The sequence below is a fragment of the Pieris brassicae genome, chromosome 9 (assembly GCF_905147105.1).
Source record: "Pieris brassicae chromosome 9, ilPieBrab1.1, whole genome shotgun sequence".
Taxonomy (NCBI): Eukaryota; Metazoa; Arthropoda; class Insecta; order Lepidoptera; family Pieridae; genus Pieris; species Pieris brassicae.
Genome location: NC_059673.1, coordinates 8712834 through 8729852, shown reverse-complemented (window position 1 = coordinate 8729852; position 17019 = coordinate 8712834). Strand labels below are relative to the sequence as shown.

The 17019-nt window shown below is 33.3% G+C and overlaps 3 protein-coding genes across 7 annotated transcripts in view; 1 reads left to right on the top strand and 2 right to left on the bottom strand.

The window, feature by feature from the left end:
• The window catches only part of LOC123714540, an 81590-nt gene extending 76589 nt beyond the window's left edge, over window positions 1-5001 (bottom strand). For all 3 annotated transcript variants that reach the window (XR_006754327.1, XM_045668820.1, XM_045668822.1), the window contains exon 1: window positions 4869-5001. The gene's annotated coding sequence lies outside the window, so the exon portion shown is untranslated. The remainder of the gene's footprint in view (window positions 1-4868) is intronic.
• On the bottom strand, window positions 1207-3261 carry LOC123714542 (prohibitin-2-like). Its single transcript, XM_045668828.1, has one exon. It carries the CDS (start codon window positions 3194-3196, stop codon window positions 2297-2299), a length of 900 nt encoding a protein of 299 aa, XP_045524784.1. The 5' UTR covers window positions 3197-3261; the 3' UTR covers window positions 1207-2296.
• Window positions 5002-9801: 4800 nt separating the features above from the next.
• The window catches only part of LOC123714105 (uncharacterized MFS-type transporter C09D4.1), a 32385-nt gene continuing 25167 nt past the window's right edge, over window positions 9802-17019 (top strand). Inside the window, exons 1-2 of one of the 3 annotated variants that reach the window (XM_045668235.1) lie at window positions 9802-9842; window positions 12432-12894. In XM_045668235.1, coding sequence (XP_045524191.1) covers window positions 12553-12894 — 342 coding nt within the window. In that variant the 5' untranslated portion in view covers window positions 9802-9842; window positions 12432-12552. Of the gene's footprint in view, window positions 9843-11948; window positions 12895-17019 lie in introns of those variants that run through there. The other 2 variants (XM_045668236.1, XM_045668234.1) reach the window with 2 other exon arrangements.

The window sequence follows — 17019 nt, the reverse complement described above, 5'->3', positions numbered from 1 at the left end:
CATTTTCATCCCAGACGTCTAAATGACATATATACCGATTTCTAATCCTTTTTCCAGTTAATTTTACGATAAGTAAAATTAACTGGAGCATAATGCGAATTCGGCATTGTCTTTAGTGAGCTGATAATATTGTTTTTTTTATGTAGAACAGGGGCAAACGGGTAGAAGAACTCATCTGTTGATGTTAAGTGACACCGCCGATTAGACACTCTTTGTGTACGCTCCTTTCTTGAAGGAACTGGTCCCACCTAGTGCTTGGGAAAACTGCCTTAAAAACGCTCAGTTGTGGAACGTCGGACGTCGAGGTTATACAATTGGAATTTCGTATTTTGCCTCGACGTCCGATGATGAAACTCTGCTGCAGGTGTTCATCCAAATAACTCCGTTTCTCTGGAAACCCAACGTTTCTGGTTAAAAAAGCGCTGAGCAGTGGTGTCTCTAGGGTATTTCAGGGTCGAGATTTTGCGATAACTACTGCATTGGAAATCAAATCAAATTTTAGATTATGTCCCTAGACATATCGACTCGTTCTTGTTATATGAAGACAGGCAAAGGCGAGTGATCAAGCTAGCTTATATTATATTTATTACACATTTTAGTTAATCATACTTAATTAATTAACGAAATTATTATTAATGTATAGATGATGTATAATTATGTAAATTAAATGTCGGTGTTATATTGATTTTAATGAAAGTTTAGAAATCGCAAATATCGAAATATTGTTTTTGAGACTTAAAATAAAAAGTGCAAATGTTTGATAATAGGTTCTGTATTGAATACTTCAGTAACAGTGTTTTAATAAACTTGCAATAATTTTCCAAATTAGTAACTGAGACTTAGAAGCATGTATCTGTTTATCAGGTTTTCAGTACCGACTTTAAGTAAAGAGTAATGGGAGGCTTTGGTTTATGGTCACCTATGATCAGACTAGACTCCTGACCGTATTCCCTCTGTTATATAAAATAATTAATTAAAATTTTTGTTACACATGATATCATAGATGCTATATCCCTATACATATTCAATGCTTTTTGAGGAAAACACCTTATAACTAACGACATGTTTCATGTTGTCAAATCCAGTTTTTTATTGTTTTTTTTGTATTTGAATTATTTATACGTTTCTTAAAACCTAACTTGAACTAAATACATTTTAATTGTACGGAACTCCATTCGGTTTTATGAAGTGCGGATATTGACTTGTTTTAAAATACTTTCAAACTAGTTTAATCGATAAATATTACGTCTACTTACATAATGTTATCTTAAGCTAAAAATAAATACATTTTCACGTTAAAAATTAAGAGAAAGGTACTTTTCCTTTTAAGAATGTAGTGGTTGATTTACAGCTAGTTTCTCGTGTCAAATATTTCTTTTCATACAGTGTAAATAAGTTTAGAAAAAGGTTGATAACTAAAAATATTTTTAAACTTAGTCAAAATAAATTTGATTAAAGATTTCATAAAGAACCTCAATACGGCCATACTTGCGTAACATTAAAACAATATTATGTCTGGTCTTTGTGCCAGACCTTTGCCTATAATTCATGACCTTAAAAAAGTTGATGTCGTTAGGTAAGTTCTGTGCCTGCCTTTTTAATATTGTTTTTAGCGAATCGTCGGCAGAAACGCTTTGCACGTAGTACCAAAGGTAGTTAAAATGCAGAAATATGTAGTTTTATTAGTAAGTCAAATGTAAGAGATGTGTTTTTAAGATTAGTGGTTATTTTATATGGTCTGAGGCTGCTCGGAAATGGTCTATTACTACAAAGAGATCTAAACGAAATTTAATAAAAAATATATTGTTTTTAAATGTATACGTATATTTACCGTATGGGTATGAAATTACTGCTTCAAACATGGTATTGTAATAAAATAACCAACAACTTACCTGGTAATAAGATACCAATAATTATCCAGTAATTTTCATTATCTACATTTCACAAAAATTCCATTATTACTCCTAATGGAGGTTTAATGCGAAACAGGTATTAAGTATGATCTTATGCACATTCAAATTAAGAACGTAATAATTTTTAACGTATGTAAAACATTAGTATGGTTATGGTTGCATTAAACATTATGGTTTCTTCGCTAATAAATTATGTAACGATTCATTTGTTCTGACGCTCAGATTCAAGGTTAAGAGGAAAATTATTTTTATTAGTCGCCATTGAGTTGCATAAAGTATAATTCTTTAGTTCATTGTTTCGATTTGTAATTCTCGATATTCACTTGTTAAAGTCTATTTCATTATTGAATTGTTGAAATGTCTTTTCGGAATAAACAACTTTATTACTTCTTTTTAGACAATTTTTCTGAAGAACTGTCAAACTGAGGGTCTTGAAGATTTAACATAAGGCTGTCGCCAGATAAGAACACTTTGTTATGGGACTGTGCAATCATTCTAGATATGCTTTGGGCCGCTCTGATTTTACGTAACTTTAAATATCCTGGGTTCATCGACACAGCCTTGCCTAACATTTCCGCTGCTTCCGCTTCTCCTTCCGCTTGAACAATTTTTTGCTGTCGTTCTTGTTTAGCCCTTTCGACGACAAATGAAGCCCTTTGAGCAGCTTGTTGTGCTATTTGCTTCGCTTCTACAGCCGCTGAATATTCTCTACCAAAACTCATGTCAGTGAGCGATACGTCGTCTAAAATTATATGGAAATCAGCCGCTCTAGCTGCAAGTTCTCTTCTTATAAGAAGTGACACCTGTTGCCGTTGAGTGATGAGTTGAGAAGCATTGAACTTTGCAACAACTGACTTGAGCACTTCATGGCATATGGACGGAAGAACTTTGTCATCGTAATCTTTACCTAATGTCCTGTACATTGTTGGTAAACTCTCGGCGTCCGGTCTTGAGAGGACTCTTAGTGAAATATTGACCATTTGCAAATCTTTCGAGCCGGTTGGGGAGGAAATCTTATGAGGTCGCGACCGGATGTCGTAAATAATGGGGTACTGGAACCATGGGAGGCGGAAATGCATACCTTCAGTCAAAATTTGGGGTTGCACACCTCCTATTCTGTTGAATATAATGGCTCTGTGGCCTCCGTCGACATTGTAGACTGCTTGGGAGAGACCATATGCCGTTGCACTGATAATGGCCGCAGCTCTAAGTCCATTAGCAAGCCCAGGAGGTCCTCCCCTCCCAAGTTTGGAAGCCATTTCGTTGACTCTATTTTGAGCCATAATAGATTCGTTTGTAACTATTCAGAAAGGTTATAAAATTTTCAGCACTATTATACGCGTGTAACGTTACATGACCACATTATCACTGACACGATGATGTATGGCAAGATCCACAAGGCCGTGATTCTGATTTTAATTAGGACGATGTCGTAAAATCGTATAAGGCCATAGTTTGTCTTGTGAATCATAATTCTTCACTTCTTCAAACCAGCTGCGTCACATGGTATTATGGGGAAATGATTGAAAGGGTGCAGAAGATGTTCCTTAGAAATTTATATAAAAGACGATTTATATAAAGTCCTTGATGGGGGTTTTAGGGTACAATTTATTAGAACTTCATAGGGAATTAGATGTGATAAAATTAGGTTTAAGCGTTAATAAAAACGAAACGGAGAGCGCATACTTGCTGGAAGAGATTATGAGACTGTACGTTCCGGACAATTAAACATAACCTTTATGCTGTGCGTTCGGCTCGCACTGTCCCGCGTCAACAAGCTTCCATTCCTCGGTTACTCTCGCTGCTTAATGGGTTTCTCTACTCAACAGATTCTGAGATCAGATTCAGACTCAAAAGATTAAAGGCTAGCAGGAGGTTTACTGTCAATATTGTAGATAGCTTAATTGTATTTTATTTTAGTTTTATGTTATTTTTAGTTAGAATTTGGCCATGCATGGGCTATAAATAAATAATAGTTTGGGTCAAAGACATCAGCCAGATTAGTAAATGTTCGTTGCATAATAGCTAAACTAAGTACTTAACCTACTACTACTTGAACTAAAATATGTCTAGGCATTGCTTAAAATCCACAACAAACGTTCTTAACCTTGTCACGAATATGCCGCAAAGGTATTCGTAGATGTGAGTTGAAATTTAAAAGTTTGTTTATTATCTTTTGCAGTGTTGGCCTAGTGGCTTCGGTATAATCGGACTTCGATCCTCGGCTGTGCACCAATGTAATTTTTATCTAGAGGAATCGGCTCTTACATCGTGAGGAAATGGTTGCCTCATACCCAAAAGTCGACTACTACTACATTTGATATTAATTACAAAAAATAATCAATTGTTATAGTTTCAGTTTATTCGTTTTTTAATTATTGGTGCTTAGTTATAAATATAAATCGGGTTGTGTGACCAAGCGCATCGTCCGTTAGACAGTACAGCCATTATCTTTTATACGTTACACATCTTGATAACTATTTCACACTATTGATTTGTACGTTTATATTACGCACGGTAAAATAATTGCTGAAGACTAACGATTTAAACAATATAATAACATACAATTTGAATCAATTGTATCTGCGTTGTCTATAAGGACGAATTTTTACTTAAGCTTAGACACAAAAATCGTTTAAGCTACAGAAGGACCAGTCACTTATGTAAAATATTCGTCTAATCATCTATAAAGAATGCTTATGTAGGAAACTGATACATCTTTGTTATATCTGAAGACTCTCACTATTAAAAGTGTGTTTGTGTTTATTCCTTATACAGGAAATGTATAATTAAGGAATAAACACAAAAATACTACTTTAGATCTAGAAATAATACAACAGAACTTACCTGAACTAAAGTTGGAAATATATTTATTAGACCTAGATTTACTAACATTTACAATATTCCTATTGTATAAAATACACTCAATAAATTTTAGTTAATTAGTGTACGTACCGTAGTAATTACGTTTAAACACACACTATAACACACAAATTTGGTTCTTATCGTGTTTTGATTAGGCTGAAATTGTCTTGACGTCACGAAAGAAAGGTGGACGCGGGCGCACGGCGCGTTGCGCAGACGCAGATGACAAGTTACTCTTATCACAAGATGTGAGAGGCGCGAGAGTGTCCATGGGTTAGAAGGAATATTTTTAAGGAAAATACTTGATATAAATACCAAACCAGTTTATTTCTTCAATGAAACTTTTCTTGAGACTCTTCAAACTTTTTACGTCTTTGTACGTTTTTGTCTGACAAACTATTTTCGTTGAGCGGGGGGGGGGGGGGGGGGTTTAGAGGAGGATAATTTGCAGTAAATCTGCTTACGTAATAATTCAACGGCCCCTAGGCACTGAGTTTGTTCATCTAATAATTAATATTTAATTTCTAAATCACAAATTAAAATAAACTGTGTTATAAGAGCCTTTTGCTGCGAGACGTCATTTTAAAAATAACTCAAATGCAGAGTGCTATAAACTAAAATAGAAGATACAGACGTATGTCATTAGGGATGTTGAGGGTCTTAACAAATAATTGTCTTTATTTGGTCATACCAACGGGTAGGTTCGATACAATTTGGTTCTATCCTCACAATATGGCTAAAGTAGATAAGCCCGTTTGTAAATGTTAGTAGATAATCTGGTGATTTTAGTAGTTATTTTTGCAGTCCATGGTCTTCCCAACATTCTCCTCCAACACCACATACCGAATGCCTCTTTCTTGTTTAGGTCCGCTGCACGAATTGAAGAGGACTGATCCGTACAAAAATATAGTTCTGACGAAATAATTTGGTTGTGTTTCGATAGAAACAACCAAACAATTAAAGTATCTTTGTAAGATTTTCCTAAACTCATGGACATACGACATCACAAGACGAATGAACATAAGGTTTACGAATTTATTATATTATGCAGATCGTGCGGATGGCAAATGAACGTAATTTGATGGTTAGAGTATTCGTGACCGACCATAATACAGTTTGTCTCGCTTATCCAGTGAAATTGTTCTATTAGCAATGTATTTGCAAAGAAATTACCCATAATCTTAACTTTTGTAATATCACAGTCGGCGTTCCAATGGGCTTAAAATTAAAGATTTTATTTATAACAAAAATGTCACAAAAAAACTACAGCTTAATAGTTAATGAAGTTTAATGTTTACACACCAATTTATTTTCATAATTTTAAAAGATTTACATTTCATTTACTTAAAATCTAATTTATTTATTGTTAAGGACGTTTCTATCACAGTAATCAGTCAATTTTAAGAAGATTACAACTGTGTTTATTGTATACATTTAATTATTATTTAATATTATTAAAATTAATTAAAATATAAATTGTGTAGTATCGCGATCTTTTACACTCTTTTGAACAATGAATAATTTATATATATTTCTAACGTATTACGTTTTCGAACAAGTTGTATTCCGTATTCCGTAATACATTCGTAAAACACTCATATACAGTCATGTTGCTTGTTGCCAAAGACCTTCCATATCTTAATTTAATGGGTATTTAATGAAAATGTATGCATTACAGAAAGCTGAACACAGTTCGAGTTCGCTGGGTGACTTTTACTTTCGACTAATTTCTCAGCACACGCTCTGCATAAGATGTATGTGTCATTAAATTACTCACGCCATACATTTGAGGAAAATTTATTTGGTGCAAAATTAAAAATTCCTTCTCTAATGTCACTCAATAAATTGTATGCATTGTTAATCACATACATACTCGTTGTTAGAAGTTATCATCCAATTGTGTAAAGGGCAGACATTTGCGTAGCTTTGTCAAGTATGTGGTAAGAATCCAAGAATTGTTTTGTCGGAAAACTGAACTAGGATCTCTGATTTGCTCGTTACATGTGTAAACCCTATGTAGAGGAGGGAAGAACATTTAAAATGTAAGAAGTTATAACATTACATAGGGGGTTTGTGTTTAGTATTTAAATACACACTCAAAATCTTTTCGCGCTAACATTAGAGAAATTAGTTAACAGGTCAGCGCATAATGCTTTTCTTCTCCGGGGAATGAAGAACCACTATAATATTTTTTTAGCTTTAAAATCGTTTGAAGGCCTTGAAGATCGTACAGATAGCAAAATTAATATCTGTAAAGTGGCCACGATTACCGCATGTATTGTTTGTTTTTGAGGACAGTCGTGATTATAGATATTAATGTACATTATGACACAATACCTTGGTTTTATTTAATATATACTGTCACCGTGACCACGCACGCTGTAAAGCACGCGAAGCGTCGGAAAAATTTAAATTTAAAATTATTTAAATAATTATAAGTGTAATAATAATACATAGATTCCATCCTGTAAAAAAGTGTTTTCTTTCTATGTTAACAAAAGACAAATAGTTTTCATTTTTTCAGTTTGATATTTTTACATGTTACTGACTTACTATTTGATAAAGGCTGCCGCCATTATATTTTTACAACAGTATTTGTGTGCATATTACACGAAAATATAGAGAAATAGAAGTATTTTTAATATACAACTTATTCTATTTGCTGTACTGTCTTTTAGGTTTGTCTTTGTCTTGTAGGCTTTTATTGCCTATTACTTTGATAGATTTTTTCGAAATTGTATTGATTTGTCTTGGATTTGTGTAAGGATATATATTTATACATTCACGAGTTTTTCTTGAAAGGGTAGACAGATTTCCACTTACATACATCTCTCGCTTCATCCACTTTCATGACATGCACCATGGATGCTCGTCAGTTATCGGTACATTTTACCTATGCCTTCTCTAGTACGTACTTGTTAGAATTTACTGAGGCATTATGTCAAATATTACGTCTAATCCAACCCTTGAAAGTTATATCTATTAAAGTTTTCTCAGAGGATACAGGAGTATTAAAATTTGCCTAGCCTTTCATATAATTATTTAAGTCAATCAACTGAAACAAACTGGAATTTTGAAGAACGATATATCATGAATATGGTTTCGGATATCCTGAATGCCTATCTGGTATTTCCAGAATTGGGTCAGCGGAATACGGAATTCCGAACCGGCTTAGCTCCAAATCGCATTTGATAGAGGACGTACTCTGGTGAATTTATGTTGTCCTACTAATCTGGAAGATACTGTGACAAAAAAAAAATTTTTGGTATACAGAAACTTTTTGTCTAAAGGTTTCGGACTAGATTCAGGCTACTTAAGTGATAAGTATAACTTCCGGATGCCAAACACTAATTAGTTTTTACTCGTGCTTAGAGTCCCGCCAGCCAAGCCCAGCCAAAAAAACAGACTCCCTCACCCTCGAATTATTTCAGCTTTGCCATATTAACTTGCTATTCATTAGAAATTACTTGTCGCCTATGAAAAATTTTTCTGCATCTGATTTATCAATATATAGTAAATTATTATTTTTACTCCTATATGGTGTATATAATCATTGACAACTATATTCAATATATCAACTATATCTAGAATATTCTATTCTGTTTTTTATGTTTTCTTTTACAATCAAAATAGTTGGCATGTTTTCTTTCTGATTTCAAATAAAGTACATGTGAAGATTTTTAATTGACCAACAATGTTAAATTATATACGTATATACATACATTTCTGTATTATGCTGTAAATCTTCTGAATAAATAAATAAAATAAAATAAATATCTATGATCTTAATATACTTAACGCTACAATATGTTCCAATTATAACAATTGCTGCTCGAAGAAATAGACCCTCTAAAGCCAACACGATATAATAAGCTGCTTAGTTTTCATGACCATAGCACAGCTTCTTTTCGCGATAGTTTTCGGTACAATGTAACTAAATGCGACAACAACCTGCTACCTCCAATCCGCGATAACCAAGACATTACGTTTTCAAGATAAAAAGCAAACGTTACATTCTGGAATGCCAGTTGGCAGAATGGGAATTTAGTTTTCTCATGTTGTATGTTTGTTTGTGTTTGTAATTTGTATTTTACATATTTTATTTAATTCTAATTGTAAACATTTTTATTTGGTACTGGTTATGGTAACTAGATGAGTTGGGCCCATTTTGGATTAATTAATAACTTTAATTGTCCGTTTAAATTTTTGATAGCTAAAATAAATGTTTTTTTTTCTTTCTTGCTATATTGAGTCGGGAGTCACAGACCTTGATTTTGAATCCTAGATAACAGAAGACACCACTTTCATACTTTATCCCACCTTTTAGACGTGGAATAAAATGTCTTCCTGTTTGCATTGTTTTATTAATGACAAGAAGATTGGCTTTGCAAGCTATTTACATTAATTGTTTCGTCTAGGCACCTTGAGGTGAAGTTCAAGGTTCAAACTTTGGTCGATAATGTTTCCAACGTTGTCATTTTGAATATTAAAGTAACAAGTAAGTCGATTATGTAAGGTACATATTAACAATTTCCGTATAATATTTTATATTTATAATAATGTTCAGTGATTATAACATTTTCTAAACTACATACCAAGTTCACATTTGTAATTGTGGCTAAGACTGATCTACACAAATGATAAAAATATAGCAAAGAGTTTCTTCACGCTCTAAATCAACATTGCTCATAGAATTTTTGAAGGCGTTCAGTTTATTCAAGGTACAGGATATACGTTGTATAGAACACTTTCCCCTAAACTTTTGCACTACGCATGCGTTAGTCAATGTCACACCGTACAACTGACAGGATAACCCATAGACTTAACCTCAACGTAAATATGTTTTGATATTAATTATTGTGCGTATTCCGTCCATGAGCTCGACTGACGACCAATCTGTATTTTAATTAAATACCAATTGAAATCGTTTACCAAAGGCATTCAATTGAATGTTTGGTTATCGGCCGGAAGAGTATGGTGTATTATTCTGTTTTGTGTAGTTTTAGAATTAGTGTAAAAGTGCACACCGGCGTGAACAGCTGCGATCGCGTGATCTTGAGAAAGGTGAAATGTTTGTCTCTTTCACTCAAACGGTATTCCCTACTATATTATTATTACCATTGGCATTCGGTCACTGTAGCGGCCTGACTTATTTTCGCACCGCTGGATACTTAATCAATTTTTGACCAAATATTTGGGAAGTAAATATAGCCTCTGCGATTGTGCATTCTAAATGTGAAATAATCACATCGGTCCACTAGATTATTCGTTTCATAAAAAATACAATCTTAATTTAAAAATCATTATGACACAGCAAAATTGCTGTAAAATATTTTTTTTACGGTAAAACTGTTGAATAGAGATAGTTTTATCTATTTTAAATCCAATATTAAAAGTATAATAAGTAGACTTATATACGCATAATCAGCTTAGCTTCACTCAACTACAATCAAGAGAATATTTTTTTCGTCTAATACCGGTAGGCGATGACGTAAACATTATGTTTTTGTTCCACTTTTTTTCCTGTCTCTGCCGAACATTGAAGCAATATGTATAATATCTATAGTACACACCTGTTTCTAAGTAAAATACACATACGTGTTACAACATAACATAACAACGCGATATCATTTTCTTCATATGCTCAAGCGATTCGATCGGGTTGTATTTGAATATTAATCACAATCAATACTGTCAAACAATATAGCTATTGATGAATTACTTTTTTAATTCGTTTTAGATTTCAAATACAGGTAGAAATACAAAAGTTGATTAATGATATTGAAACCATATTTAGATTATAATCGATCTGATAATATTTACAATTATTGTGACATCTATAGGTAAAACGTAGTTTATAGACTTTAGCTTCGGATGAAATTTTCATAACAATTTTGCAAAGCTGCGCGAACTCCTTTGATATAAGGGTAAGGAATTCCGGTTTACCCTTTTAACCCATATTAATTATTCGAAATATGCTATTTTCACTCTTATAAACAGTTTACGGAATATTCAAAGGAATTTAACTAGAGATTAGGTGATAAAGATTAAACGTCATTTTTATCTTATCATGTAACAATTACTGTGTGAGATCAGAATAGTTGCGATCCGCGATATAATTCTTAATAAAGCCGCGACTGTATTTTACGCGATAAACACTTCTGAACGGATTTTTGTACGGTTCACCAGTGAAATCTCCGACGATAGATTTACAGAAATAAGTCATTGTTTTGATGTCGTTCAAATATATTATGCCAAGACGCACGAAACGCAGCGAGGAATCAGCGAGTGGAAGAAAACAATCATTAATATAATACTATTTTTTACAAGTAATAAAGAGGTTTAGGAATGTTTTTTTTTAGGAAAATGGTGTCCGCTGACGGATCTAGAAAATATTAACGACTACAAAATCAATATATGCATTCTATTTCTCTTATATATGCTTTTATCACAGATTTATAGGAAAATATTACCAGATTTAAACGCGTTTATCTCAATGATGAAATTATTTTGAAAAAATCAGTGGCGCTACACCTCTTTAGGTCTTGGGCCTTAGATCTGTATCTGTTTCATGATAATTTTTCAATCTAATAGGCAAGTAGGATGATCACCTGTGCCTGACACACGCCGTCAACTTTCTGGGTCTAAGACATGACGGTTTCCTCACGATGTTTTCCTTCACCGTTCGAGTGAATGTAATGCGCACATACAAAGAAAGTCCATTGGTGAACAGCCGGGGATCGAATCTACGATCTCAGGGATGAGAGTCGCACGCTGAAGCCACTAGGCCAACTCTGCTCAAATTATTTTGAATATAAAGTTAAAACTGTGCTGATGAGTATCAGCTTAAATCACGCAACGTTTTAAACAATCATTTAAAAATACGTAAATTTAAAATATATATTTATTAAATATGTATAACATAGACATCATTTATTTCGATTGAACGCGCTCTGAATTATTTATGTGGAAAGATAACACGCCAGTCGCGTCATTAAATTTTACTGAATTTTAGCTGTAGACTTCAACTATTGAATAGTTTGTCCTTATCACTCTCGCTTTGAAGCTAAATGAGCGGGAACAATTTTGTTTTCCCGATTTCTTTAAATTTCTAATATTTACTATATAAATTTAAAAAGAATACAGTTTTGTTTCTAAAATTCGTGATACTGTGGAGTGTTATATGTTATTTACTTCTTTGACGTTTAATGTGACAAATTCATTGAAAATAACAATGGCGGGTTAAATATGTATGATGTGTTTGAGGAAAAACAGGGTTAAGTGAAATGTTTTTCGTTTTAAAGTGTTTCAATTTATTTTACGATCACATTTCCATAATAAAAACAGCATTAAAAATGTACGCATTTCGTAACATACGCGCGGAGGCGGTAAGAACTAAACACGTAGTTTTAAGTATTTTATAATCGCGTTTTAATATATCAAAGTGTTTTAGAATAATTCGCCTTAAGGTATCCCTTTGTAATAACATAGACAAACACACATCACACCGCATTAACGGGTGGGATTGGGGACATAGTTCTATCCAGTTTCGTACAAATAAAAAAACATTCGTTCAGATTAAATACGGTGTCTTTCTTCATAGACTATAAAGAGACAAACATTTTCACTGAACTGAAGATTTATTACGATCAGTTCGGCGTAATTCGAATAATCGTTTATTGATAGCGTTATCTATCAGTTAAGAGATTTAATCAAGGACTGTAAGACAACCTTTGGACGTATCGGGGACCACAAGTGTTTAGTGTAAGATAAAATGTTCACGAATAATGGACAAGTATTACAAAACGAAATACCGAAGATTTATCTATCAGATGAGGATCCGAAGTATGAAATACCTGGAAGTGTTATGGATGGGATTATTTTAGATGTGAATGAACCACAATATAAAGTGTCTAAGATTAGATGGTTAATGCTAGGATTTTTCGTAATGTACTCGGCTTCGAATGCGCTGCAATGGACTCAGTATACGATAATATCTGATATAGTGGTAAACTACTATGGTGTGACCGGCAAAGTTGTGTCTTGGACTTCAATGGTCTATATGATCGCGTATGTGCCTTTGATATTTCCGGCGAGTTGGCTCTTGGATAAAACAGTAAGTTTTTCGTTCTTTTATCCTTATTTCCATTACTAAAATAGAATTGAAAGCAAAGCAGTGTTGGGCTAGTGAATACATCGTGTGACTCCGATCACTGAGGTCGTAGATTCGATCCCCGCCCTTGCACCAATGGACTAATGGACTATGCTATATAGAAATATATGTGCGCAGTTAACATTCACTCGAACTGTGAAGGAAAACAGCGTGAGGAAACGAAACTTGCCGTAGGCTGATTACGTTATATGATTATTATTATTATTCTACTTGCCTATTAGATTGACAAATAAAATCAAATAGATACAGAAATCTGAGGCCCAGACCACCTAAAAAGGTTGTATTATTACAGATTTTAACTTTTTTATCGGCGTTGGCAAAAACTTACAATCACATCGTCGTCACATTCGTCACATTTTTCGGTTATGCGTCAGCTTTTTCCGTTACGTGCCATCTTTTTCTTGTCCTCTTGATTGTTGATTGGTTGATTTGAAAAGATTCGAAGCCATTAATAACAAAAATATATAATAACGATAGCAATTATAGTAAAAATTCTATTACAATTAATGAAATTCTGTAATAATCTTAGTAGTAATAAGGTATTATTTGTATTCATGTCTATGATAATAAAAGCATTTTGGATAACTTTATCTAATTGAACTTGATTTAACCAATTTCTGAAAAGTTGCATATAGTAGATCATTTTTCGTAAAATAAGGTCATAAAGAAGTTTCACTTCTTACGTGTTCACGCACACATTTTTTTATTTTTAAAAGAGGCTTGTATATTCTTGCAATAGGCATATAGAAACCATTTAAATTAAATCACTATAATGGTTATGTTGGATTTTCTAAGATCTAATTAACACTTGTCAGTAAGATAAGGAAAATTCGTTAGCATTCATCAGAACTTAAAAATCACGAAGGCAGCCGTTGAAGGTAGCTGGAAAACACACGCAGTAATCTGAACCTACTATATGTTAAACTAAAATTAAGTCTCTAAATAATTAGCGTTATATGATTATAATTAAAGACGTCCTAATAATAATGATTCGTCATTGGTATGTATTGGTCGAAATTTTTTACGCTATTGTCACGTAACAATGCATACCTGGGAACAAAATTGAGATTAATGTGTTGATGTTATTAAACTTAGATGAATGTTTAGAAATATTGAAGCAGTAAAATGTTCACGTAAGTAAAATACTCCAAAGCTATCGAAAAACGCAACGTAGCTCCTGTATACTTCACGCGTTACGAATTTGTACATGTTTCGTAATAAGTTAACATGTAGACAACTATTAAACAAAATCAGAATGTTAGGTCCGTTACAATTTACACAACGTGGATGTGAAAATAATAATAAAACATATCTTGTACTTAGATATACGGAATAGGGAGACATATTTTTTAACTTACAAAAATTTGGAAACGTTTACGACTTATTTATTAATAATATAATACAATTGGCATAACTAGATGAAAAGTAACAGGCGGCCTTGTCGCTTTCTGGCGATCTCTTCCAGGCAACCACTGTTTTATCGGCGACCTCTAACAGAAACTAACATAAAGATTACATGTATGCACAGGGTAGTGGCGATGGTTTTGTTTTTGGAATATTATATGAGATTATATACTATTTAGCGACTCAACTTAAGTTGTTAACGACTCATCTCCTTAAAGCCTTAATGGTAGCATCTGTCAGACCCGAACCTTCATTAATTTAAAGCGGCTAAAGTACAAATTAAATTGGTAACAATATATTAAGTGTTTTTGATTTAGGCGTAAACAATCGTATGTTTTAAATATTGTTTTTGTCCTTTTAAGTCCATAAAAAGTATAAGAATTAAATATAAATAAATCATGTTATTTCGGCAATTTAATAGATTAGAATGTTTGGATGGAACGGAATTAGTTTTTGACCGCTGACTAACTCTCTAACTAACTCAACTAACAATGAACATTTAGCGTGCCTCGCGCCAGAGGGTGTGTTGGTGGCGAAGTTGGGTTTTAGTGGGTATGCACAGATCACGAGCCCCAGATCATCCTCCACCCCAAGCAGACCACTGTGGGGATTATGTAGAATGCACTAAAACTCGGATTGTTGACACATACTAAGGCGCAGCTTATACATTTGCTTAAATATTTATTGAATTGACGATTACGTTTTTAGTCGAGTTTTCTTCTGATATCCTCATATCATATGATGTGACCATCTTGTTATACTAATGTTAAGGGATACTTGCCGCCCATGGAAATGACAATCACTAGAAGTCATGATATCGCTATAATATTATTCTTAAATTTTACACCGATACAATAAACTAAAAAATATAAAACGTTCATTATTTAAAAGTGCGTCAATGATTAAAGAAAATCATGATTTAGTTTTAAATAATTCGCAAACGTGTGGAAGTATTTTATGTCTTCTCGTGGTATCGTTTGCATTTGATTCAATACATTCGACACAATATAGTTCAACAATGTCTAGACCAGTCAGGGGCAGAATCACTTCATGTGGTTGGTGAGCTCGTGTCCAATTGACGATTATGGCGCGTATGACGCTAAGTGGATCTAGTGTACGAGAAGGCTAAACTCGCCATTTTTTTTAACCTTTAAGACATTTTATATATGACTACAAGTGTGACGTCACTAGTGCACATATCATTCAGACACCTAAAATATTGGATATAACCGTTTTAGTAGCAATCTCTTATAGACATAAAGTTTTCAGTTTTTGGTCCCAGCGAGATACTTCGATGTAACAGATTGTATGTTTTTATACTGCTCATAAAATATATGTCATGTGTTCGAGTTTTATATGACATCAATACATATAAGCGATTATATGGTACATTAGAAACAATATATTTCCAATTCGTTTCCTTTTCTCGGATAAACATAATGAGTTTGCACATTTCCTTCTGGTTTATGGTGCATCGGATTTCTACTTGTATTAATAATAATAATTACTGTTAACAATTTGATTTATAATATGAATTATTAATATATAAGTGCCTACTTCTTAATAAAACTATCACGACTTATCATGTGCACTGTGTAACTGAGCACCCTCTAACTTCAAGTTTGAAATAATGACGAAGTGTCTCGAGATGTAAGCTGTTCTTAAAAAAAATTTAATATCGTAGTATTACTATTTTTATGAGTAATCATGGCTTCGTTAAACATTTCGCCAATTAGATCTTCAGTTTAATGCAATTATAGTTTGGTCTTTGTATTTATTGGAATTGAAGTCAAGGTCATCTGCGTTTCCTATTAAGCTACAGAGGCAGCATCCTAATTAAATTTGAAAATGGCAGTCAAGGCAGTTAATAAGTGCCATTTCTAGGAAATTTCGCTGTCTCAGCGAGTAATTTTAATTGCCCCGTCAAGCCGATGAAGCAACCTAATCGTTTCGATTATACTGAAATAATGAAATAACCTTTAGGCATTTATATGTATCATATTTGTCTAGAAAAGCTAGTTTGGAAACTGAAATTGGAGGTCAATATTTTGTATTTATATTTTTTATTAATTAGGGGGCAAACGGGCTGAAGGGTCACGTGACATCGCTAACTATGAACACTTATTTATTCACAATATAATAATTATATCTTTACTAATGCGATAGAACTACGCGACAAAAAATACAATTATTGTAAAAATTATATACTCACATCTTATAACTATTAATATAACAAGCAGTTCTTTTGAACTCAGCCAGGGTACAAACTGATAGGTCTACCTCGATATAAATCCTATTATTAACGTGAAGCGCTCGCGTGAGTGTTAGGAACAACAACCACCGCCTCAAATTCTTCCTTGAAACCCGTAGACTTAGTCTCTCCATTATATCCACATTATGCATTCGGCTCGCTAGTAATCTAAATAGATACACTCATAATAAAGCTCTTCTAAGGCGTAGCTTGTCATAACCCACCATACCATCCATTAATAAGTGGATACAAAAGCTATTGGACGGACGGACTTTTATTGTATGGCGCTAAGTTTCAGAAGTAACTCGACTGCAGCTGGTTCGAAATAATTGTGACGGTTGGTTACGTTTTTCACAATTAGGAAATAGGTGTACTTTCTACACGGACGTTCATTATCCAAGTCGATTCTAGAA